Here is a 25,462-nt window from a genome sequence, read left to right as displayed (position 1 = left end):
TCTGTCCCTGCTCATGTGTGCACGCACTCTCTCCCTCTCGCTCAAATAAATAAATAAAAATCTTAAAAAAAAAAAAAAAGAAAACAACTTACACTGTTTTCCTCAAGGTCTTCAAAAATGTTGACTCCTAGAAGAGGCCCTTTGTCCAGTGGCGGCAGAGCTGAAAAGTGAGACAAAGTAAGAAAGAGTTGCTGAGAGCCAAAACAGAGCCAGGAGAAGGGTCTTTGGGGTGGTATCTGAATTTATGCAAAAGACATGGTTGGCATTAGAAGTTTCCTGAACAGTCTGGAAAGTCTCCTTAATTATGCCATGATAGAATTAAGTGTGAGCGGTTACATTGAAACCTCTATTTTTGATAATTGAAGCAACAGAAACTTTATTCTTATACTTAACTGTAAGAGTTGAGGCTTTCCAAGTTATGTTCATACAATATCCTGCAAAGTCTTGGGTGTGGCAGCCTTAAGTGGTAGGAAGAGGCCAGAGGGTGGTCTCCATTTCCTTTTCTTTTCTATCACCTCCTTGCCCTGGTAAGGAAAATAGTCCTCCTAAAACAAGAGAAGCTTTCATAAATAATGATGAATTCCATTATAAGGTTACTACTATCTATTTCAGTTATGCCAAATAATTGCCAAAAGAAATAGGAGAGAAAAACATTGGTAATTTTACCAGAAGAGAGTATCTTTACAATTTTAATTTAAGAAGCTAAATAATTAAAAGATGAAAAGTATGTATGGGCTGTATGTATTTTCCCCCAAAGTACAATAAATGGGATAAAAAAAAAAGCATATATGGGCTGTATGTATTTTCCTCTAAAGTGCAATAAATGGGGTAAAAAAGAGCAGGGTCCTCAGGGAGTTTTTAAACTGAGTTGGGTGGGTATTTCCACAAATATTTAATAAAATATTGCTTTATTGTCTCTGTTCTTCCATGAAGCGCGTGCTGTGATAATAGCCTGAATGGGAATAGCAAGGACCAAGATGCCAACTCCTAACGCTGGGTGGTCGGAGGGGATCTGGGCTTGGGGATGGTCAGTGCGGGGCAGGCGCATCCAGCCAGAGGTCACACAGTCTGCTGTCACCTGAGAAACAGGGTCCTGGGATGAACCCCACGTCGTTGTTGGGCTCTGTGCTCAGCGGGGAGTCTGCTTCTCCCTCTCCTCTGCCCCTCTCCCTGCTCACGCTCATGTGCTCTCTCTCTCTCTCAAATAGATAAATAAATCTTTAGGGAAAAAAAAAAAAGAAATTACTATGAAAGCAGCAGAGCACACAGCGCAAATCCCTGCTCCTCAACTCTTCTCACTCTTATCAGCCTCTCCCCTGTTGGCACCTATCCATGAGCAAGTGGTGCCTGGGGCCTTTGAGAAGGGAACTGAGCACAGCTGGACAAGGGACCTGGACGAACAGCAGTTTTTATCAAGAGTTCCTGGCACTCTGTCTGCACACATCAGCACTTCAAAGAAGGGCTAAGCACAGCACTCTCTAGGCCTGGTGCAGTCAAACTAAATTTTTCTGTCTCCTTGCTTCTCTCCTGCGGTTTTTTGTTTTTTGGGTTTTTTTGTTTTTTGGGTTTTTGTTGTTGTTTGTTCGTTTGTTTTATGTTTCTGATTGATTTCTTGGCTTTAAAAAAAATAATGAATTATAAAGCTTTGCCTTTCACTTAATTCTACCTAATTCTCCATATATATGAAGCCTTTATTGCAGCACACAACAAGTTAAAGGAAAAAGGACGTCAAACTGCAGTGTTATTCCTCTATAATTAACTAGCAATAGATGGGCCATGAAATATCCCATTTGGTATTCTAAAGACCAGTTTGTTGTCAAAGAACCTGTCAATCCCTTACCTGATTTCTTCTTGGGCATTTCGGGGCCCAAACTTAAAAGAATTTTAGATGGTATAATAATTTTACATTGAAAAAAGATAGGTGGGAGCATGAAAGTTTTGATACTTACTAATAAAACAAGACCTGTGAACTCACCACTTCAGGTAAGCACGAGGCTCTGGCACTGTTGCCCTAAACTGTTCCAGGGATCAAAACCGTCTTCCTGGATTGTGCTTTTGGTATTGCACACCAAATTCATTACCAAACCCCAGGCGACCTGGATTTTCTTCTATGTCATCTTCACATCTTAAGGATTTGTGTTTTATATATTTAGGCCTATGATTCTTTTTGAGTTAATTTTTGTGAAAGATGTGAAGGCCGTGTCTAGATTCCTTTTTTTTTTTTTTTGCATGTGGGTATTCTTGTGCCATTGACTGCAAAAATTGTCCTTTCTTCATTGAGTTGCTTTTGGTCCTTTGTCAAAGATCACTTGACTATGTTTTCATGGATCTATTTCTGGACCCTCTATCCTGCTCCCCAGATCTATTTGTCTATTTCACCAGTGCCGTACTGACTTGATTGCTACAGCATGATGGTAAGTCTTCAAGCTGGATAGCCTCGATTTTCCCACTTTGTTCTTCACTAGTGTGTTGGTGATGCTGGGAATTTCCCCTTTCCATGTGAACTTTAGTTATCCACTTTTACTGATAAATAAATAAGCAAAATAACTTGCTGGGATTTGTTTGCAATGAATTCTTTCAATGTTTATTTATCTGGGAAGTTTTTCTTTCTTTTTTTTCACTTTTGAAGGATAATTTCTCTGGATATAGAATTCTAGGTTGCTAGGTTTTTTTCTTTCAGCACTTTATCAACACTTGAAATATTTCAAGTTACTCTCATCTTGCTCACATGGTTTCTGAAAAGTCCAGTGTAATACTTACCCTTCCTCTTCTACAAATAAGGTCCCCCTTCTCCAGCTTATTTCAAGGTTTCCTCTTTGTCTCTGATTTTCTGCAGTTTGGAGATGATAATACCTAGATATAGATGTTCTTTCCTCCTTGGTGTCCTATAAGCTTCCTGGATTGTGGTTTGGTGTTTGTCATTACTTTTGGAAAGTTCTCAGCCATTATTTTTTTAATTAAATAATTCCCATATGATTAAGGCACACTGTTATGTTAATTTCAGACATTATTACTTAGGATTTTTCTTCTGCTCCATTCTCTCTTTCTTCTCCTTCTGGTATTCTTATTGAGTACATGATACAACTTTTTACATTCTCCCGCTACTTTAAAATAGTCCGTTTCTTTTTCTCATTCTCTTTTTGTTTTTCAGCTCGAGAAGTCTCTAGAGACATATCTTCAAGCTCAGTGATTCTTTCCTTAACTATGTCCAGTCTACTAATGAGTCCATCAAAGATGTACTTCATTTCTGTTTCAACTTCTAGTACTTCTTTTTTTTTTTAAAGATTTTATTTATTTGAGAGAGAGAGAGCATGAGAGCATGAGGTGGGGAGGGGGGGCAGAGGAAGAAGGAGAAGCAGGCTGAGCAGGTAGCCTGACACGGGGCTCAATCTCAGGACCCTGAGATCATGACCTGAGCTGACGGCGAACGCTTAACCGACTGAGCCCTTTGGTATTTCCTTTCGATTCTCTCTTAGAGTTTCTATCTCTCTGCTTACATTGCCCATCTATTTTTGTGTAAAGCCCACTTTTTTCCATTAAAGCCCTTAGCATCTTAATCACAGTTATTTTAAAATCCCAGTCTCATAATTATCAAACCTCTATCATAACTGAGTCTCGTTCTGATGCTTGCTTTGTCTCTTCAAACTTTATTGTTTGGTTTTTAACATGCTTTGTAATTTTTTTTTTTTTTTTTTTTTGCCAGAAGTCAGATGTTATGTATAGGATAAAAGAAACTGAGGTAGATAGGCTTTTAGCATGAGGTTTTATGTTTATCTGCTTAGGAGTTAGGCTGTGTGTGCTATTTGCTGTAGCTGTGGCTAAAATTTCCTCTTGTGTCCTTGTTTTTGTCTTCTCTGTTGTCTTTGGGTTTTCCTAGAGACTTCCTTCTTTTTAAATAGAATCCAAGGTTTACAGGTCTTTCCACTGTAGTTCCCTATTACTATACCCAGTCCTGTTGATGTGGTGGTAAAGTGTGGGAGATGGAAAGCATCCTATAATCCTATGATTGGATTTCATTCTTTAAGTGCCTCTGGACTGAGACCTCCACAAGAATCTCAGGTATTTTTGTTGTTGTTGTTGTTGTGTGTGTGTTTCTTCATTTATTTTTTTTTTTCTGCCCCTTAGGTGGGACAGGAAGACTTGAAGTGGCTGGAATTGGGTATGTCCTTTTCCCCACATTATTTAGGCTCTGACCAAATCCATGTTGGTTAAGATCTGGCAAAACTGTTTTCCTCAAGAGCAGGCCTTTGTTACAGAGACCAGAATGCTCTGGGCATATTTCAAAATAGCTCGTTTCACCCTCCCCCTGCTAGAAGCATGACGGAAATATTCTCAGATCTTCAACCTGAGAACTGGGTGGGGCTCCTGAAGGAAAAACAGGTATAAGTGGGAGGGGTTCTCCTAAGACTGGGTCCTCAGGGGGTTTTATCTCGATGCTCAGACCCCAACAATTAGTCAATCTTCTTTTAGGTTTTCATACTATTTGCTAGTTCCGTGGCCATTTCTGCTCTGGGTATGCTTTGGTTCTCTGTATTTCCCTTTCTGTCCAGTTTCCAGGGTAGCGGTTTGTTCTGGATCTCAATTCTCTGATGAATCTAAGGAGAACTGTTGGTTTTCACGTTGTTCAGCTTTATTCTTGCTATGAGGCAACTTCTACACTCTTAACAGGTCGGACCAGAAACCACCCACCACCTTCTTTTGTACAACTGTGAGCTGGAAACAGTTTTTGCCTTTTTTTAAATGGTTGAAAAGAATCAAAAGAGAGTATTATTTCACAACTAGTAAAAATTACATGAATATCAAGCTCTAGGACCCATCATTAAGTTTTATTGGAATACAGCCATGCCCACTTATTATGCTGCTTATGGGTACTTTCATGCTCCACAGGCAAGCTGAATAGTTTTGACAGAGACCTTAGGGCCTACAATGCCTAAAAGATTTATTATCTGGCTCTTTGCAGAGAAAAAAAAATCCAATCCCTGCTCCCTATCTCTTAATATTTCTTTATATTTTTTAAATCTCCTTTTCTCTGTGCTACGTTATTTATTTTCCAGTTTATTAAGACTTCCTTAGCCGTATCTAATCTCCTGATTTAGACATCATTGGCCCCCCTTTCTTCCACAATTATATTTAACATTTTTAACACTGTATGTTATCCTTTTTCTATGTGGCAGGTTTTGAACATCTCTTATTGCTTTGAGTAAGCAATTTTTGTGATACCATCTTTTATTTCTTTATGGATTTCATATATATTTATTTTATATTCTGTACCTGAATAATTCCGTTGTTCAAATCTCTTGAGGTTGGAATCTGATATTGCTGCTTCTGCTACTAATGTTGGATTGTTTCCTTATGCATTTGATTATCTTTGATTGTGAGCTCAGATTTGGTAGATCATGTCTGTGGTCCTACGTTAAGGACCTGTCCAGAGAGGATTTTGCTCTGCTGGATGCCAGGGAGGTGACTATCACCTAGAGCACTAGAGCCTTCTTCCAGTTTCTCTGGATTAATCTGGGAGTCTGGGGTTCGATGCTCCAGTCTTTGTTGACCCAACACTTCTTTCCCTCCATTTCAGTACCAATATTGGCAATTAAATTGGTGACTGTCTTTAGGCAATCCTGGCTTTCCCATGTGCGTGCTCCTCCATTTTCTTTTCTGCTCAGTTTTCTTTTTTATTCTTCTAACCATTAGGAATGTCCTGTAATCTGGACAAAATTTTTTTCTATGCAGTCTCAATATTACATAACAGGAGGGTTTCCTGGCTATCTAATCTGCTATATTGCTGGGGTGGGAGTCCTATCCAGTTCTTTGTTCTACCATTATGACTAATTTTGGCCCCCACTTGTTGGTTTATCTCCTTCCCAGGACCAGGTGAGGGAATTATTTCTATACTTTCTACCTTTTCCTTTCCTTTGTGACAGCCCTACACCTGTCCTTGTCTTCAGCACTTATTTTTTCCCCTTAACAGATACCCAAACTCGGAGTCGACAATGATGGTATCTTCCCTTTGACCCAAGAAACACCCGTTCTTTAGTTTCTTGCCAAGGACAGAATTTAGCTGTGGCTCTTTTCAAGCATCTTGGGTCTCCTGCCTCCACCCATTTTCTGAACACACACAACCTCTATTCTCAGCCCTAATCCACGTACACACGATCTCTTTGTTGGCGTGGTTTAATTTTTATTCACTGACGTCATTATTTCAGGTCCCCCTGTGGAACCACAGTGTTCTTTCTTGCTCTTTGGGTCAGAGTATGGCTTAAAGCTAAATGCTTTTCTTCCTCCGTTTACATCACTGCCCATAGATTGTTCTGTCATTTTTAGATTGATTAGTTACTTCTGCAGTTGTTGCCATCAGTTACAAATCGTTTTAGACAAACAGACGAGGCATATGAAAATACCTTGTATACTGTAAAGCCCTGTATGTTGCTGAGGATGATTCAGGGATAAGATACACAGTATAGTTGAGGCTTCCACGGAGGCAAACGCCCCTGACTTTGATTCTTTAGAAAAACTGTCTTAAAGCCTTCTGAAGCTGAAAAGGGGTCTACACGGGAAGAGATGCCCAAGTCTTTCAAGGGGGAAACGGAGCACCTTGTTTAGAAGCATGCACCTCTGAAACATGGTGTGGAAGAGTAGAAGGAATTACAGAGCCCGTGGACAATCTGGACGGGCAACTTCCAGAAGCTATGTTGATCCAAATGATGAATTAACCATGACAGCCAGCCTATGGTTCCAGGGCTAAACCTCAGAAGAGGCAGGTTTCTGATGTACTCACTGCATGAGTGAGTACAGTGAGCTTCTCTGATTTTCTCTCTCTTAATACTGAGACTGACTTCTACACTTCCTCAAGCACAGCCCATCTCTAAAACAATATTTAGGGATGCCTGGGTGGCTCAGTCGAATAAGCATCTGACTCTTGATTTCAGTTCCGGTCTTGATCTCAGGGTTTGTGAGTTCAAGCCCCATGAAGTACCTCTCCTCACTGAGCTTCCATTCCAGAAGTAGAGAAGTAACAGATACATATATTAGCTAGTGATGTAAGCTTTGAGAAAACATAGGGCACTCTATATAAAGCACTTAAAATGGTAACTGGCATTCCAATAGCCAAAAGGTAGCAACAACCCAAATGTCCGTGAACTGATGAATGGATAAACAAAATGTGGTCTATCCACACCATGGAGCATTATTCAAGTGTAAAAAAAGAAGGAAGGACTGATACATGCTTGAACATGGATGAACCTTGAGGACATTAGCAGATACCAAAGGTCATTTATTGTATGATTCCACTTATAGGAAATATCCAGAACAGTCCAACCCATATGGAGAGAAAGCAGATTAACAGTTGCCAGGGGCTGGGAAAAGGGGTATGGGGTTTAGTAATGGGTATGGGGTTTCCTTTTGGGATGATGAAAATGTTCTGGAACCAGATAGTGGTTGTCATTGCACAAGTATGTAAATGTACTGACTGAATGTCATTAATGGTAGATTTTATTTATAGGCATTTTACCACATTAAAAAGAAATAGTACCTGGCATAATATAAGCATTCAATACAAATTATATATTATTTTGTATAGCAAAATGAACAATAATGTCTCAAATAGAAAATTACCTAGGGGCACCTGGGTGGCTCAGTCAGTTAAGTGTCTGCCTTCGGCTCAGGTCACGATCTCAGGGTCCTGGGATCGAGCCCTACGTCAGGCTCCCTGCTCAGCAGGGAGACTTCTGCCTCTGCCCCTCCCCTTGCTTGTGCTCTCTCTCAAATAAATTAAATCTTTAAAAAAATTACCTAGGTAAAATAAACTATTAGATATAATCACTGGAACGCTCTGCAGCCTTTATAGACAGTGAACATGGTCTGTAAGTACGAACATGGAAAGATGCCCAAATCTACGGTGAGAAAAAAAGAGCTGCAGGTGAGTCCACACGGTACGATTTATGTTAAAATACACATGCACAGGCACACGTGCGTAATATGCCTGGAAAAAGCTGGACTGGACTAGGCGCATAGGAAAAATGAGGATAGTGGCTTCCTTTGGGGGGAATAGGTTGGGGGGGCCAGAGCCGGTTTTGTTTTCGTACTTTATACCTTTGTGTATTGACTGATTGCTTGTGTGTGTATGTACAATACATAATATGTTGGAATTTTAGATGATGAGCTCAGAGTTAAGAGTAGGAGATGGCCATCCAAAAATCCTAAACTGTTCGGAGGTGGCATTACAAGAAACACGGAATCCAGGACAAGGGAGGTAATTACCCACTGTGAGAAATTAGAATTTTTTGGCTTTATAACTAGTTATGAAGAATAAAACTTGACTTGCCACGTAGCATAAAAATCCTTCCGTATCTGAAAGTGTTTTTTGCTACTGGTCAGAGATGTGGCAAGTTCTTCTGCCTCTCGAAGTGCCAAGGACACCACAGGTGCTCGAGAGATACCTGTCCAGCGTTCCTGACGTCCCACATTAAGGGCAGGGTGTGGGATGTTCTTAAGCTTTGAGGCCGCCTTTCCCCATGTTAAAGCATGTCTTTTAAGAATGAAGTTAATACAGGAACATAAGACACTATTAAGAAAAGCCATTTACAAGTCTGAACTCTTAAAAAAAAATCATTTTATTGATCCTTTACCATACAAAATTTATTCAAATTACACCCATTTGAAGTGGTAAGATCACAGCTAGAGAACAGGTTACCCTGTAACAAATCTATTTACAAAATCCATCATAAAAGCTTTTTTTTTTTTTTACATTATATTACACATTTTCGTTTTTCAACTAGCATACAACACAAAGCTAAACCGATTAGTAGTTTGCCTACTCCCAATTTTGGGAGAAATACTTCCTTTTGACAAGAATCACGTACCCCGTAGGAAAAGAAATTCCCACAATCTGACAATTGCCACCCGACTCACTCTGCAAGCCATGTTCCTTCAAATCCCTCCTCTCACACACAGGCTGTCATGCACGCATCGAGTTCTTACTTTCTTTTTCCTGAAAGTAAAGCTTTAAATACTGCAGTTTTATTTACAGATCCACACTTAAACAACAAAAACGGAAACAAGAACCACCACAACTACAACAACAAAAACCAGAAACAAAATAGAACACTCTTAAAAAATTACAAACCAGCTAGAAAATATTCTGGCAGTGTTTACAAATTAATTGCTATTTTTTTTTTGTACAAAATTGCTAGATAATGAAAGTGTGAGGAGACTACATATCAACTTAAATAAAACGATCGCTATGCACAGATCTGTACATATGAACACACACCTAACACTGTTGGACAGCTCATGTGTTGCCCTTTATACACTTTTTATTTTGTAAGGCTCACGCAGTCATAATTCGCACACTTGTAACTTTTAGCCATTTCATGTGTGAGCGTTAATAGCAGCAACTCAACGGTACCAGAAAACCTGCATACTTAGTACTCAAAGTAACACAAATACTGTAGTACTAACCCACTTTGTGTGCCAGATACTATGTCAGAAAGAAAAATGGGGGCTGCAAACAGAACACAGCACGGGCTGCTAATTCACGTACACCAGCTCAGCCCACTCACTGGAAAAATCTTATGCATGAAGGAACTTTTAAGACTTATTAGTATTCCTTTCATTTCCCAAACAATAAATACGGCATTATTACATTACGAAAAGGCTTAACGAGAAACTCAACAGAACACACGACAACCTAGCCAGGTGAGAGCTCAGTCTTTAGACTTTGGGAAAAAATCAGCTTTGGGCAGCTGGCAAAGAGAATCACAGAAAGCTGGAAGCAGAGGCAGCTAACCAGATGAGATAAATATGGGAAATGGGGAAAAGCTTGGCATAAACGGTTTCCCATACAGGAAAAAACCCCACAGTGCATTTCCAGTAGGCACTTGACACAAAGCTCCCCCCTCCCCCCCCACCCCGACGCTTCATCACAGACCACACTGCTGTTTGTACTGAAGCCAGTGTGTGTGAGGGAGGAGGCTGGGGACGGAGGCCGAAGAAGAAAAAGGAGGATAATGTGCACCTTTGTTTTTCTTCCCAAACATACACCCACGCACACCCACACACAGAGTTTAAAGTGCTGGTGTCGTCTGCTCTGACCCCACCACCACTTTGCATATTGTGGAAATCTACCTAGAGTAAACTGGCTGGGGCTTTCGTGGTTTTTTTGTTTTGTTTTGTTTTTGTTTCGTTTTGTGTTTTTCCTAAGGGATATTTTCGATCCCATTAAACACACGAATCGAGTGCTACTGTGTCAGGCACATAGCATTTCAATTTAACTGTTTTCGTTTTGAGGTTTGTTTTTTTTTAACCTGACTCCCTCATTCCCGCAGTCTTCAGGATCCAAGCAATGGACCTGAGGTACCATGCCACATGCCCAGCGGGAGAAGGGCACCTCCCCGGGGCCAACGGGAAAGCCGTTCTTGGACCGAACTGGTAGGATCCGCAGCTGACACGAAGCCTCCAACTGGGGGACACCGTTCCTGAAGAGTAAAGTGGGAGACGCCCTGGCATTCTATCGCTTCTCCTTCCACATAAGGACTTCCCTTGGTCCAACTTACTCCTTCACAGAGGAAGGGGAATGGGTTCTGGGCCAGGACGATCGCAGCCCCCGATGCAGGGGGAGCGCCCTGTTCTCACCAGCTTTTAAGTAAATGCCACTGACACAGTGGGGATGTCTTTGTCCCCAGAGGCCTCTCCATCTGACCCCATCCTGAGAAGTGGTCTCCCTGAGTGCAGAGTAAGAGAGCCCTTGCCCTGGTCACAGGGTCGGGAAGCCCAAGAACGGAGGGATCCACACCTGCTGCTCCTTGGGACTGCTATGTCATCTGACCTGGTTCTCCTCTCAAATGGGCCACCCGTGTCCACGAGCGAGCCCCAGGACCGACTTGCTCCAAGCTCCCCGTCCTGGGATAGGAAGCAAGATGGGGTAATGCTTCCAGCAGAGGCTGTTAAACCTTAGATCACACACGTTTAGATGCTCTGATCAGTAGAGGTCCTCTACCTCTGCTTAAATAATGTGAATTAGCAAAAACCGTTTCAAAGTAAACAATTAAATTGAAATGGTGCTGGGTGCCACAGGAATGCTTAAATGGCAGCTAAAAAAAAAAAAAGGCGAAAACAATCCACAGAGAACTCCTAAGTAAGCATTTGCTACAAATCAACTTTAAACTTACAAATACGTTGGGGGCAGGGGAGTGGGAGTGGTTAATGGAGACAGGAAAATCCACAACAGCTTCGAGTGGCAGAACTCTACCGTTCTTCTGTATCTGCAACAAATATCGGAAAACAGTTCTTCATCCGAAAGGCTGTGCAGGTTCTCTTGATCTCCTAGTGGGACACAAGGTCCGTAGCTTACACTGAAATATGACAGTAATTTAAATATTCCTAAGAAGAGCTGAAGAAATCCATTTCATACTTTTGCATGACTTCAAGTTTACAGTTCCTGCCGTTCCATTCCATATTAGAAGACCCCAAAGACATGCATTCTGCGGAGAAGGCACGGCTTGAAATGCTATTAAGGAAGATTGCTGTTTTCGAGTGGGCCAGGTGGCCAGACCCCATTCTACAGCCCATCCGTCGGGCACAGCAAGCCAATCCGGGAGGGAAGGAAGAAAAATACGGGTGAGAGACACCTGATTGCACATTTTCTCACTTGCTGACTCATTCAGGAGATTTTGGAGCCTGGGGCAAAGCAAGGCTTTCCCAAGGGAGCCTGCGACTGTGCGTTTAGACAAAAAAAAACCCCAAAAAACAAACGAACCCCCCCTTTTTTAATTCATTAAAACATCAGCTTTGTTCTGAAGTTTGTAGTTTACTTCATGATACTATCTCGGAGGAAGAAGGTAGGAAGGGACAACACTGCATGACAGATATTCTGGTTCCATAATAAAAAAATATTGGTTTGTAGGGGGAGGTCACACAAAGCATAATCAACTACACATGAAGTCTTCCACCAGTGGGAGCTTTTCCAAATCATAAGCATCAAAGAGATCGCTGATGCCTTCTTCCTCCCCAAGGCTTAGGAGATAGTCTTCTTGGAGCAGGGGAGGCAGTAAGTTCACAAATGGTCCTTCTAGGTTGGAAGGAATTTGGTCCTCAGTCTGCTGTAAGAGGTTGGCTGGGGAGGCCAAAGGAGAAAGGTTTGCCATAGAAATCGAACAATCGCTATGTCCTGAGTTGGTTGAAGCCAAGTCTGAAAGGGGAAAAAAAAAAAATTGGAGGACACTGAAAAGTAAGTCAGGAGAAAAATCAAATCAACTTTTTGGAAGATGATGCCCGCTGCTGTTATAAAAGCCTGCGCCCTCTGCTGAGGACGAGCACATGCCACTACGAGCCAGACCGTCTTGTGCTAACCGTTCACAGTGACTGGGAGCCTTTCTCCGTTCTGGTCTAACGCACTCAACTTTTGAGATGCCTACTGTTAGCAAACAAGAATACAAATTGTCTCAAAGATTAGAGACTAACAAGCTCGAACACTTCTCTCTGCTATCAGCTAGTCAATATTTAAAGGAAAACAAAACAAAACAAAACATACATACTGAAAAGCTGGCTTCCTCGTAGGGACTCACCAATTTTAACTTAGCCGTTTTTGAACAACTAACTTTTTAAAGATACGTCTTAAAAACGCTTGTAATAAGACATAAGACATATCCACTTTGAATTTCTACGGTGAAGAAAAGCGATCTTTCATTTTCCCATCTGAGGCGCTGTGGCAATTACAAATGCTCAGTATTACAAATCAGACCTGGTTCACTTACACTGCTCCAATTCTTGCTGCTACACTGGGAGACAAATTAAATACATATCCCCAGTCTGAAACTGGAAAAAGGGGAAGAACTTAAGATATTCCTGGGGTTTTCCTCCTGTATCTTGTCCATCACCCTGGGGGTGCAGCGGGGAGGGAGAGGAAATTAAGTTACAACTTCTTTGACAAAAGGCTCTTCGCTCCAAACTTGTTCTCTTTCGCTAACATGATCTCTGCAGCATCATGCAAAGGTGTGTGGCCAAGTGAGCTGATGATTCACCCAGACAGCTCACAGCTTCCCTCCGCACCTCCGCCGGCTTTCCAAAACACTGCTGGGAAGCGATTTCTGCCCATAGCGAAAGCCTGAGGGACTCCGGCCGTGGGCGGAGGAGTCATGGGCTCAAGATCATGATTTTATTCTGTAACTAGTCAGAATGCCTTAAAAAAAAAAGTTACCTTAATAACGTTTAATAACAGAAGTTTTTGTTTCTTGACTAGGCATGTGGTTCCGACACCGGATCCTTCTGGTCACCTTCATTTTTAATATAGTTTCCAAATGACAAAAGTGGAATTTTACCTTTGGAAGGGGGTTTCGGGATATTCCCATTGTGGTCTTGGTTGTTTGTTTTCATTGGACTGTGTGTTTCTGTCTCTTCTGGACATAAATAAACCTCAATGGGCCCTTGGGTACTTGCCAAATGTATTTGTAGGCTCTATCAACAGAAGTGAGAAAAGTTCAAACTGAGAAATGAACGCTATAGTAATTTTCATCTAGAAATGGGAAGTAAGGGTAATCTTCATTGTTCATTTTGCTTCTTCACTGCTACCCGCCCTCCGCCTCCCCCCCACCAATTGATGACTGTCATCCTCTAGAGCAGGGGCCAGCAAACTGTAGCCGGAGGGCCAAATCCAGTCCATCAACTGGCTTTGTAAATAAAGCTTTATTGGCACAGAATCATGCCCATTCCCACTGTTTACAGATTGCCTCTGGCTGTTTTTTTTTTTTTTTTTTTCTTACGCTCCAATGGGAAAGTTGTGCGGTTGAGTAGTCCCAGCAGAGTCTTAGGGCTCACAAAGCCAAAAATATTTACTGTCTGGTCCTTTAAAGAAAAAGTTTGCTGACCCCTGCCCTAGAGGTGAACTGTGTTCTTTAAATATATTCCTTCTATGCAAACTATGGAAAGGTCTTTTAAGTGTTCCAAACACAGTATTTCCATGTTGCAACCCTTTGTGGGCGGGGCTTTTTTATGTGAACTTTAATAACCACTGGATGAATAGCATTCTTCAGTGCTAGGAGCAGAGTTTAACATCTAAAATTCTTCTTCATCTGGGTCATAGAGCTATTATTATCATTTAGGTGAGAACTCTACCCTAGATGGGAGCTTGAGAATCTCACTCTTTTTATTTTCTATGCATTTCCTTTTTGCTACATTTCTTTATCTTACAGTTACGGCCCAGGCCTATCTTAGCAAAGATTATTGGAAACCAATCACAAAAATATGCTCCCTACTTTCTTATAATATTCTAGTCTACCGATTCAGCCAAAGTCACGTGTGATTTCTTAAAAGTAAACATGTTCTAAAAGATAAATTCTCAAAATGTGTGAAGATAAGTAGGGAGATACTTTTTTTTTTTTTTTTTAAGTTAGGGAAATACTTTACAACATTTATGTCTCTGTTCCTAGTGGGGATCATATCCAGGGCAATCAACATAAAATTCCCCAATGGTTCAAATCAATCAGAACCGCCAGATACCAAATTATGAGAAAGAAAAAGTACCAGAGGGACAGGGCACCATACCCTGCGTTCAATGCCCCGCGATGTTAAAATTAGACGTTTGGGACACTCGATACGGATCGAACTGTTGAAATGTTTTTGAAGTTCGGGTTAGGTAACAGGGACGGGAAAGAACTACTGAGTGTTCAGGAGGATGCACACTGTGACCATGTGTCAATGATTCTTTAACTTCGGGCATTCCAAAAAGATCTCTGCAGATGCACAAAGATGTTATCTCCTTACCTCTATTGGGTCAGGCACTTCAAGTCTTGTTTCTGGAGGGGCTTTGACAACTATAACAGTTTGGTCTTTAAGGCCACTAATTTTTCGAATATCTTGATATGTAACGTAAGCTAACGTAGTGCGTGTTAAGGAATGTAACCATTCAGAAGACTGACAGAACAGATGCATAGAAAAATTTCAAGTATTTTATGACTTGTAAGAATATATCGGTCTCTCTGTCTTGTTCTTTAAACATATGGGATCTCTCGTCAATCTTCTTTTCTAGTTGATATTCTAAACAATAAGACAAATGCATAGCGTTCTCCTGCCCATTTCTAAAAAGTCCATGGCGATTTAAAATGTTAAACACAGAAATAGAATAGTTAAACTATCAGAAGAAAACCCAAACCCAGTTTGGTCAGGGATTTTCTAGCCCGGTTCCTCTGGAGCGTGGACATTCTGTGAACTTTGGTGAAGCGTTCTATCACTCAAATTGAATGATGGCAGATTCCAATTTACAGGAAAAAAAAAAAAAAGCAAGCTCTATTGCCCATATATTTTTTGGAACTCCAGTAACTTCTACCTGCTGCTTGACCATTAGCAAATGTCAGTAGCCACGCACATGAACACGTGAGTAGCGAACAGATATATTGGTGGAGGAATGAACTCAGGAGACGGGTCAGACAGACAGCTTGTTTTCTTAAGGGCACCCGGGCTGGTTGTGATTGTATACTGCCTACTGATAAGAGAGTCATTATTTCTCTGTTAGAAAAATTATCCTTTGTATGATATTACTGACTACCGATATTTCAGCGTTCACAAGGAGGGAGAGCAGCTTCCAAGTGGTCTGCAGCCTGAATCAATTTGAGAAACACTGCCGCAGGAAAAGAGAGCGCAAGAGTATTTCAGTACCCTTGGTCATGACTTCTGAGTGCTGAACAATTCTTCTAAGTGCCCTGGCAGCCAAACCTAAGAGGATATCATGAAAGAATATGGTACTTATTACATGATAAAAGTATTCATGCAAGTTTGCCTGGAGAGATGAGTTTTTACTTGGCACTAAAAGAGCTCACATAGCTCTCTTCTAAGAATCACGTAGCTCTCTTCTATAAGGGACATGGAGTAACATAATTAATGTCCGAGGTCTTTAGCCTGTTGTGTGTGTTTTTTTTTTTTTTTACGTTAGCCCACAAAAAATGCCTAGGATAAAACAGCAAATCACATGACTCAATGAAGGCATTTCTGCAGGTAATATAATATTAGCAAATAGAGCCTGTGATCTAACACGTTTCAGAGAGAAATAGGGTTTAGAGGGTCAGGAGGAAATGTCGTCTCTTAGAACACTGGCTTTTAATTAGAAATTGAAGGAAGCTATGAACCTACTGCGCAGAAAAAAAGCACATTCACCCCAAATCTGTATGTACTTTTAGGGGCATCTACCGCTGACTATCTTCTTTAAGTCTTAATGGTTGAGACGACAGCTAATTCAGTGATGAGCTTGACAGCACAGCTCATGCAAGAGTCTGGGTCTTAGGTCACTACGTGTCTCATCAAGGAAGCCAACTGTTGCCTTCATGTGAGACTTGACAATTCTGAATTTTTACTGAGAACACTGGGGAAACTGGTAACCAGGTACTTACCCCACAGCCCACTGTCAAAAAGCTACGTGACAAGAACTTATTAAAATAAAAACTCATCTACAATTACTCAACATGCCGCAGGAAGGAAAATTTCGACACATTTGTGAACGAGCTGTACCACATTCGGAACTGAATGGCGAATTGAAATAAATTGTGCAAACACATTTTTTGATCTTACAAACTTAAAAGTAATTCCATTGTGGCTCCCTCCTGAATTTGCTTTTTTTGGGTTAGCAGCTCCCCGCAAGGAAGCTTTCGGTTTCTGCAACAAAGGCCCCAAAGAAAGCTAAGGTTGGCGACTGTGCTGTAAGCACAGTGTAACGTATATATCACGTATAACCACCCCATCTCGTCCTCCACGGGGCTCCCCGCGAAAGACTGAATGAAACAGCCCGACGAGAGCTATTCTTCTTTCGTCCCCTGTAAACCCACTCTGGCTGCCACCAGGCGTTCAAATCACCACACCTCTTCTCCACCGCACTAATCATCGGCGGACAAGATCAATCCTGTGGTCAAGAGAAAATGAGCAATCGCAGTTTCAAAAAACTGCCGGAATTGGAAAATAAATGTCCCTATACCTTCCAAGGGAAAGCCTATCAGACGTAAAAAGTAACGTGGAACAATCAGAAGTGGGGAACACAAATTAGAGATGGGATGTCTTAAAATATCTACGTGTAACTGAGAATATTGCAAAATCTTGTCAACACAATGAAGTCATCTTTCTCCCTTTTTGTCGGGAGTGAGATGATGAGCAGTGAGTTTTCCTATGATGGCCAACAGACTGTCAGCCAGTTGACAAGAACTGGCTTTAAAAAATTTTTATTTCCAACATCTGTAAATGAATGGATAAACTGAGATGTCTCAGGCTTTGGGGGGGGCGGGGGGGGCTGCTTCGGAAATCAGTTTCTGGGGTTGTGCCTCAGCATTAACGCATGGTAGAGGTCACAGAATGATTCTTCTAGACTCTTCATTCCTTTAGCTACAGCTCAGACAGATTCAACAAATTCCAATTGCCCAATATCTGATGAAAAGAAAATAGAATGTGAGAACCCCAACAGCGACAGCGAACGCCCACCAAAAATCTGGGGAGGCAGAGAGGGAGCTGCTGGAGGGTGTCATTCATATTAACACTGACAGCTTACCTATCTTAGGATAGTGCTGCCTTACGCGCTGCGTGTATCTGTATGTCCCCAAACACACGTGAAGAACATGCGTTAACCAGGGTAAAATTCTACCCGTGTGTAAGAGTCAGCCTGTCAACGCTGGGTGTGTTCTAGGAGGCACTAATCCCCAAGGAACAGGTGGCACAAAGGATATCTTTGATTCTCTGAATCTTCGGTTAGCAGTTTGAGGTCCAGGGTGCAGCTTTGGATCAGTTCATCTAATTTCTTCTCCTCCTGGCTGAGCTCGGTCACTTCCTTGGACAGGCCTTGACACTGGGCCAGCATGCCCCCATCCTCAGACAGACTGCAGCCCCTGGAAACCCAAACACATACTGTTCATGGCTGCTCGGGGGGGGGGGGGCAAGGGGGAGAGGGTGCAAGGGAGGGGCAGTGAGAAATGGTCCTTTTGAGTCAAATGTCCCCTCTTGATGCAGGAGGTCACACTGCTTGTTTAGCCAAGTATTAAAATCAGAACACTTATACATTTGTATATACTTTTTGTCATAGTCCTTCACCTTTTACACCACAGAAATTAAGTGGGGGGGGAACCCCAAAAAACCCCCAACACTGTTACTTTCAGGTTTCTTTCCTCCAGAGGAGGCCTGTTTTTTCAGAAGGCTCAAATTCAAAGGGCAAAAGGAGGAGCTCCTGTCTGCCACATGCCTCCCGGGAGGAAAGAGAAGGAAGGGGGGGCAGGGAAAGGATAGAGAGACATTGAGAGATAGAAAAATGTAAAAGAAAAGAGGAGGAGTGGTTCAAAATTCAACAAAATACATTCGGGGAGCACAAAGACCTAGGTAGTTTCTGAGGTCTTCCACCAACCACCGAAAAGGAAGAGGCGGTTAGGGGAACAGATGCGTGTGCTGTATGCAAGCACAGAGACCAACACCCAAAGCACAGGCCAAAATGGGTCACTGCATCGTCACAAAATTCCCCAAAAGTACAAAAAGTTCCCCGCTCACCTCATGGTTGAGGGAGTTTTTTCAAAGCCACCCTATAACAGATTTGTTCCTTCCCACAACACTTCACCGTCCCTTCCAAACACCGGCTGTTCCGGTGCTCTGTCCGTAATTCACCGAGATTAACCATACACGGACTCACACGTGTGTGTGTGTGGGGGGGTGCCACGCGTTATCATCCCTGTTTTCCAGGAGGAACTGAGGCCTCTAAGTCTTGCCTCCACTTCCCCAGAAAGTGAGCCGACCTGCCGTGAATGCCACGGATGAAGACACGTGGCGATGGGACCCATACACGGTGTGTTCAGCCGCAGTTCATTTCCGAACCCGTGAGAGACCACTCGAGGACAAGTGCCAGCGGCCTTTCGATGACACACGTGAGCACACACGGGCCTCATGGCCGCAGGTGAACTGAACAGCACCCTACTTGACACCCGCAGGGCCCCCCAACCGAATCCCGGGATCCCCCAGCTTGAGGCTCATCTGATGTCTCTGACGGCATCTGGAGGGCACAGAGACATGGACCTGTGGGCTAAGGAGCTGCGGGGCAGCAGGGAGGACAGCGCGGAGGCGGAGCGCGGGCCTGAGCGGGCCCTCCGGGGCTGGGGGCCGCGGCTGCTACTCACATCCACTGTACGTTGTTTTTCGACTTCTTCTTAATGAGGTGGATGCCCTCCAGCACGTTGGTGATGTCGTAGATTCTCCTCTTCTGCACCTTCAGCACCTCCGCCGCCTTGTTCAAATCCAAGACCCCGTCGGGGGACTGGCTCAGGAGCTGGATGAACTTCTTGGTGAGCAGACCAAGTGATGTGTCATACCGTGTTTTTTCTGAGGGAGATTTTGGAGCTTAAAGAAAAACAAAAGCCAAGCGGGTGGGGGGGATAGGGGGGAGAGGTAAAGAAATGAAGGGTTTCTTTGCAGGTAGGCAAGCCCCCTTTCCCGCTGCAGCCCAAGTCATTAGTGTCGAAGCAAAGCCGCGGCTCTTGCTCTCGGTAAGTTCCAGAAAGCTCTGAAATGGCTTTACGAGAAAAGGAAGGGACAGTACAAATGCCTGTTGGACGAAGGCGTTTTGCCGTGAGTTTCTCAGTAGCTTCTACGCTGCCTCACCCTCCTCCCCGGGTCTAGTGAAGGATCCCACACGCAGTAGGTGCTCAACACGATCTGCTGAATGAACGCGAACGTGCCACGGTCTCCGAGGACCAGCACGTGGGGAGCCTGACCCCACGGGGCCGGGGCTCACGCTGACCCCTGGCAACTGGCTTGGCAGGCTCCGTGGTCTGCGTGTGCCTGGGCCTTCGCGACCAGTTTTTCAGGCAATGCTTCGTGTGCGTGCAGAATCCCTGAACAGTCTTTCCACCGACTCGCCCCATCCCTCTCGAATGTTATGTCCTCGTTCGGTGTCGTATTTGCTCTGTGGTGCGGGTGCCCATCACACAGGGTCTGTGGACGGCCTGATTCGTAAACTCCGCGAAAGGGGAGAACAAACTCTAAGTTAGCACCTATGTTCAACGCCACAGACATCAAGGACGATTTCGCTGTTTCCAACCGACTTTCCTCTCTCTCTCCCCAAAGAAACAATCGGTGGAAAGGAAAACGAGCTGCAGTGTAGGGGTTTCGGTCGTTCTGGCACTGCCTCATGCGGAGCTCGAGATTGAGGCCGGCGCGGACCCACCCGATCTGGCACAGTCCTACGCCCAGTTAGCCTGGTCTCAAAAGTAACGCCCATTAAGGGAAGTTAAAATTAAATTTGATTATAGAATGGTGCCAGAGAGCTTGTATTCCTAGGTGTAAAATGACACCGTGCACAGTTAAAGAGGCCTCCTGACTCAGTATTCAGGGACCGAAGGGACTCTGCCCCGTTTGTGGGGTGTCTGCAGACACTGTGTTTATTTTCTGGAGAGGAATAGAAAGAAATGAAAAAGGACACAACATGCCAAAATTATCCACACTTTGGCATCCTCTCAGCCACAAGCTTTGAAAGGTGGGAAGCCCACACCAAGGAGAATACGAGATGAAAGGATCCTTACTTTTTGGACTATCTGGACTTCGCAGGGCGGCTCTTCCTTTGCCCTTGGGGGTTTTTAAGCCATCTGAGAGGTACTGATGACCGCTTTCTCCTAGCTCCAGCCTTCGCTTTGCCTGCAACGTGAAAGTACAACCGTTCGTCACTGGTCACGCGGGCGATCACAAGAAGTGGGGCTGCGTGGGACCCGGCCCTGCCAGACGTTGCGGGCTCGTGCCAGCTCCCAGTGCCTCTGCTTGGCCTCCCTCGGGACCCTGTCATGCCCTACGGCCAGGCGCCGGCTCGGGGGCTGGGCTGGCACGGAAACTCTCCTCACCTGCAATGGATTACCCCGTCCAGGCTCAGATGGACACAGCCACCGGTCCTCCAGGAGGAGGCTCGGGGGCCACACTGCTTACTCCTTCACTGATTCGACATATGTGCCAGGCGTGAGGTGAGACAGTCAGACCCCAGCAGGCATCGTGGAACGTAAATTCGCTTGTCCCTTGCGACACTTGGCCGCCTACCTTCATCTCTGATCTGGGTTGGACCTCTTTCCTTGTGCTCCCCCTGAACACTCTGTGCTTATGTGTATTGTAACACTTATTGGACAGAAGAGCTATTTTACTTATCTGTTTCTCATTTCCTTTAAGGCAGGGACTGTTTCCCATTTATCTCTGTGTACCTAATGCTTGGCATAGAGCCTGGGTTTCTGTAGGTATTCAACCACTCTCTCTCTCTATATATATTTATATTCAACGAAAGAGTGATTAAACAGTAACACAGCTAGTCAGACTGCAAATGGTCATTCATCAGAAGAACAAATATCGCAAATGCTCTATCTTAGGCTTCAACTAGTATTACTGTCTCCATTTTTGTCATCAAACCTGGCAAATGAGAAGTCTTTATCCCAATTTCTTCTTTTTGGGGGAGGGGAGGGGCAGAGGGAGAGAATCTAAAGCAGGTTCCACGTCCATCTCAGAGCCCAACTCGGGGCTCGATCTCACAGACCCCGAGATCGCGACCTGAGCTGACATCAAGAGTCGGGTGCTTAACCGACTGAGCCGCCGAGGCGCTCCTTCATCCAAGTTTTGCATTTAATTTAAATTTTACTGAAAAAATATCCACTTAGTGTCTACGGACTGGCACTGGGGTTAGGGAACAAAGGTAAAGCAAGACAGGTAAGGGTGTCTGCCTCCATAGCACGTGGGGTCCCAGAGAGGAGACAGATAACTAGGTAATTGTTGTGTGCTAACTAACTGTACGGTGGGATGGGTGTTCCGACAGAAGTGCTACCAACTGGACACCCCGCAGGGCCACGTGTCTTCAGGCTCATCGGTGGGCACAGTCTTCTAATGAGGAGATGCACAATTTCAAAGTAAACCCTCACGACACAGAAACAGAAGGAATAACTTATCGGCTGATGACAGATATTCAAGATACTCAGCTTCTCTATAGAAAGTTACCCGCGAATCTGGCTCTGTTCACCCCAGCAGCCCCTAGCCACACGTGGCTCATGGAAATCAACATGTGCTCGACGTATGACATACACACTGGGGGCTGGAAACTTAGCAGAGAAAAGGGTAAGGGAGCTCGGCAGTCCTTTTTATACAGATTACATGTTAAAACAATACCATTTTGGCTTTATAAACTATGATTAAATCAGATAGTATTACAATTATTATTTTACCTGTTTCCTTTTATACATATCTTTTTACCACGTGGCTTGCATTTGTGGCACACATGACCCTTCTGTTGGGCAACGCTGGGCTGAACTTCACTCTAAAGGCCTAGGAATGCCATTTGGCAAATTTCTGCACTTCATTTTCCCCTCCCAAATATTCTGTCAAATCCTTGTGTGAGCCTGTTGCTTTGGTTGGCCGGGCCAACCTTCCCTCTTCATGAGGCAAAAGCTCCCTAACTGTTTTTGGGGAGCACCCCTTCCTGGTGTCAGCCCAAGTGCGCTGTGCCCCTAGGTGACCCAGGCCTGGCCCATCTTTGTCGCCTATCTTCCCCCTCCCTCACAGTAGCCGCATATGACCAAAGTGGAGTGAACCAAGGCCAACCCCAGGGATTTTTCTGGAGCTACTGGCAAGAAGGGGTTGTGCCTTCCCAGGAAGGCTGACATGAGCCAGAAGCCATCCGAGAGTAAAGGGTCCACAGGGGCAAGTGGAAAAATGGAGAGAGAGGGTCTGAGGCCATCATTCAAAACCCTGAATCAGGTCAAATGCCGGGGGCAACGGCTGGTCTTCGCCCCAGATTTCTCTGTTGCATTAGCATCTCCTTTTTGCTTAAAGCCCTTTGAATTAGGGAAATGGAAGTGTGGTGTTGCAAGTGACAGCTTGTGGAACGGGCTGAGTCAAGCTGAGCCTTGGTGCAATGGGGAGCTGGCAAGCCTCATTCAAGAGCGGCAGAGTGGGTGGGTCACTTTTTGGGGCCTTCAGGAAATTACTCGGATAGGCTTCATTTGAGGCTTACCTGAAGGTCCAGAGGGGAACAGCTTTACTATGGAGGCCTTTCCGCTCCATGGAAAGCAATCCAAGAGGTACAGAGCTGTATTGCCTCCATGCAAAGGTCCCCGGATGGAAGCCAACTGGGAAAAGAGCTTTGGGACCTAGAACTCCGGGGCCCTTAAGTCAGGAAGTCTGTCTACTCCCACTGAACACTCGCAATGAAGAACCACTCACTGGCCAGCTGCCTAGGGGCATTATTACTTTTCTCTTCCCATCTGGGCAAGTGTTCCAAATTGCTTTGAGGCAAAGGCCTATGGAAGCAGTAAGCTGGAAGCTGGGGAAATTCCCAGAGATCTGTTGCTAAGAAACAGAGATCTAACTTCAAGGACCAGGACTAGACAGGCTGTGTGACTTTGGATAGTTGATCCAATCTAAATACTAGATAGAAAATCTACAAAATCTTAAAGGCAATTCTCCTGCCAGAGAATCCTCAAGTCCAGAAAGCAAAGGTCTATGATAGTTCAGCCTCTCAGGGAATCAATCACCAAGCCAATATGTCTACACCAAGAAGAAAGAGCCGTGGAGGAAGGTCAGCCCCAGCAAATCCTCCCAGGGAGTAGAAATCGAGGCAGTCCTATCGGCTGCACAAATAGTCACATCCCCACCAAGTCTCCAAGTGCCTGGAATTTCTTCCTGTGCGGGAGACACGACGGGCTTTGGGAGGCCATCACTGTGTCACTTCCCCTCTCCCAATGGACGTTTCTGGGGGGCTATCCCGTGACATTCCTCTGTTGTGCAGTGGCAAGGACTGACCTGGACTTGAGAGGAACACACAGTACTCACTACTTGTCGCTCCCAGAGGGCACATGACTGGACTCTCTTTTGGGACAGGGCCGAACACTCTGGTCTCTGATGGAGCACATTACTCCAACGCTTACCTTAACAAAGGCAAGCACGCAGGCTTGGTTTAAAACACCGAAACACTAGATGGGAGGTTTTAAATAGTACAGGTGGTCTCTGCTTACACCATGGCAGATGGAACTCTCTCTCAGTCAGCTCCATTTTTGTTTGCTCTTAGTGTGACCATCTCCCTGAACTGTGACTTATTCTGTTTACAAAAAGACCTTCATATTACAGGGCCCTTTCCAGTAAAGCCAACTCCTCTACCCAGTGCTCAGCAGAAGGCCCAGCCATTTGGTCCTAAGCAAGCATAAAGGCTGGGCAGGAGCGATGCTATGTGGACCACACTGCCATCTTCCGGAGGCGTTATCAAGGGCAGCTTTTCTTACAAAGGAACCATGTGTTAATTTTAGAGGTTCAGCCGAAACTAAGATGACGCGCTTCTGTAATGAAACAGTTGTACTGTTAAATTCCCGAAAATGTATATATGAAAATAATAGGAATAACTGTCAGGCAGCCAAGCAGTGGGCCGTGAGGGGGAACAGCCACAGTTGCTGGCTGCCTGGCCCCTATTTTTCCCTTTGGGGAAGAAACTTCTCCACAGTTCTTGGTTCAGGTGTTTTTCGCTTTTTTTTTTTTTTTTTGTCTCTAAGCCTGATAAGCAAAAAGCCTGACGTTGCTCAACAGCTTAGGCTGGCCCTGCCCATCACGGGTTCAAAGGAGAGGACTGTAATCTGGGCCCACCGAACACTGTATTCCAGTCCCTTGGCTCATGGGCCTATGACCAAGGCAAGAGAATCAGCCAGCGCTGGGACTTTGGTTAGAAACGGTGGGTTCTCTTCACTGGGAGTTACCAGTATCAGGTAAGCCGGGAGCAACCTGGGAAGTGAACCAGCACGGAAGGAAAGAGCTGGGGAGAGACTGAGGCCCAGGGCCTTCAAGGGAGGTGCTGGACAGAGCCACGCCCAAAGGCAGGTCTACCCAAGACTTCCATTTGTATGAACTAACAAATTCCCCAGCATTTGCAACCCGGTGTCCAGACAGAGCTAGCCTGCCAGCATCAGCGAGCACACAAGGAACGTCGGAGTATGTACGATGTCATGCACCATGATTGCTTTCTATTTCATTATGCTCTCTCGTTTTCACGACATCCCCAGGTTATTATTATTTCCTATTCTCTAGGAAAAGATGGAGGTTTAGAGCGCTTAGGTAACTTTTCCAAGATCCCACAGTCCATAAATATGCCTACTCCCAAGCCCATGCCTACTAATTGCTTTACAAAATGATTGTGAAAAACTGCCATGTAAGAATGTTTGAAAAATTTCATTAAACTGGTGCCATCTTACTCTATGATAAATGCAGCGTTTTACTTGATTCATAATTTTTACGAACTTTCCTTTACACAGTAAACGCACATGGAAATTCACATCGCACAAATGCGCATATGAGGAAAGCAAATCTTTCTCCCACTCCTGATCCCTTTCCCTTCCTCAAAGGCAAGACTGTGAAGTTCCTTTGACAACCTTTTATTTTTTAAATATTTTATTTATTTGAAAGAGAGAGAGAGTGCACACACGGGTGGGGGCGGGGGCGCAGAGGGAAAGGGTGAAGCAGA

The 25,462-nt window shown here is 44.2% G+C and overlaps 1 protein-coding gene across 2 annotated transcripts in view; it reads right to left on the bottom strand.

Annotated features, from left to right (window-relative positions):
- Window positions 1-8,588: 8,588 nt before the first annotated feature.
- Window positions 8,589-25,462, bottom strand: part of E2F3 (E2F transcription factor 3) — a 72,070-nt gene continuing 55,196 nt past the window's right edge. The window contains exons 2-7 of one of the 2 annotated variants that reach the window (XM_087858097.1): window positions 20,520-20,631; window positions 19,119-19,320; window positions 17,691-17,849; window positions 14,755-14,869; window positions 13,314-13,449; window positions 8,589-12,184 (exon numbers count right to left, since the gene is read on the bottom strand). In XM_087858097.1, coding sequence (XP_087714223.1) covers window positions 11,922-12,184; window positions 13,314-13,449; window positions 14,755-14,869; window positions 17,691-17,849; window positions 19,119-19,320; window positions 20,520-20,631 — 987 coding nt within the window. In that variant the 3' untranslated portion in view covers window positions 8,589-11,921. Of the gene's footprint in view, window positions 12,185-13,313; window positions 13,450-14,754; window positions 14,870-17,690; window positions 17,850-19,118; window positions 19,339-20,519; window positions 20,632-25,462 lie in introns of both variants that reach the window. The other variant, XM_087858096.1, reaches the window with a different exon arrangement.

This window comes from Ursus americanus, chromosome 32 (assembly GCF_024610735.1).
Source record: "Ursus americanus isolate L20-20 chromosome 32, mUrsAme1.1.p, whole genome shotgun sequence".
NCBI classification, from domain to species: Eukaryota; Metazoa; Chordata; class Mammalia; order Carnivora; family Ursidae; genus Ursus; species Ursus americanus.
The sequence above is the reverse complement of the archived record's forward strand: the minus strand, read 5'-3'. Positions and strand labels throughout refer to the sequence as shown.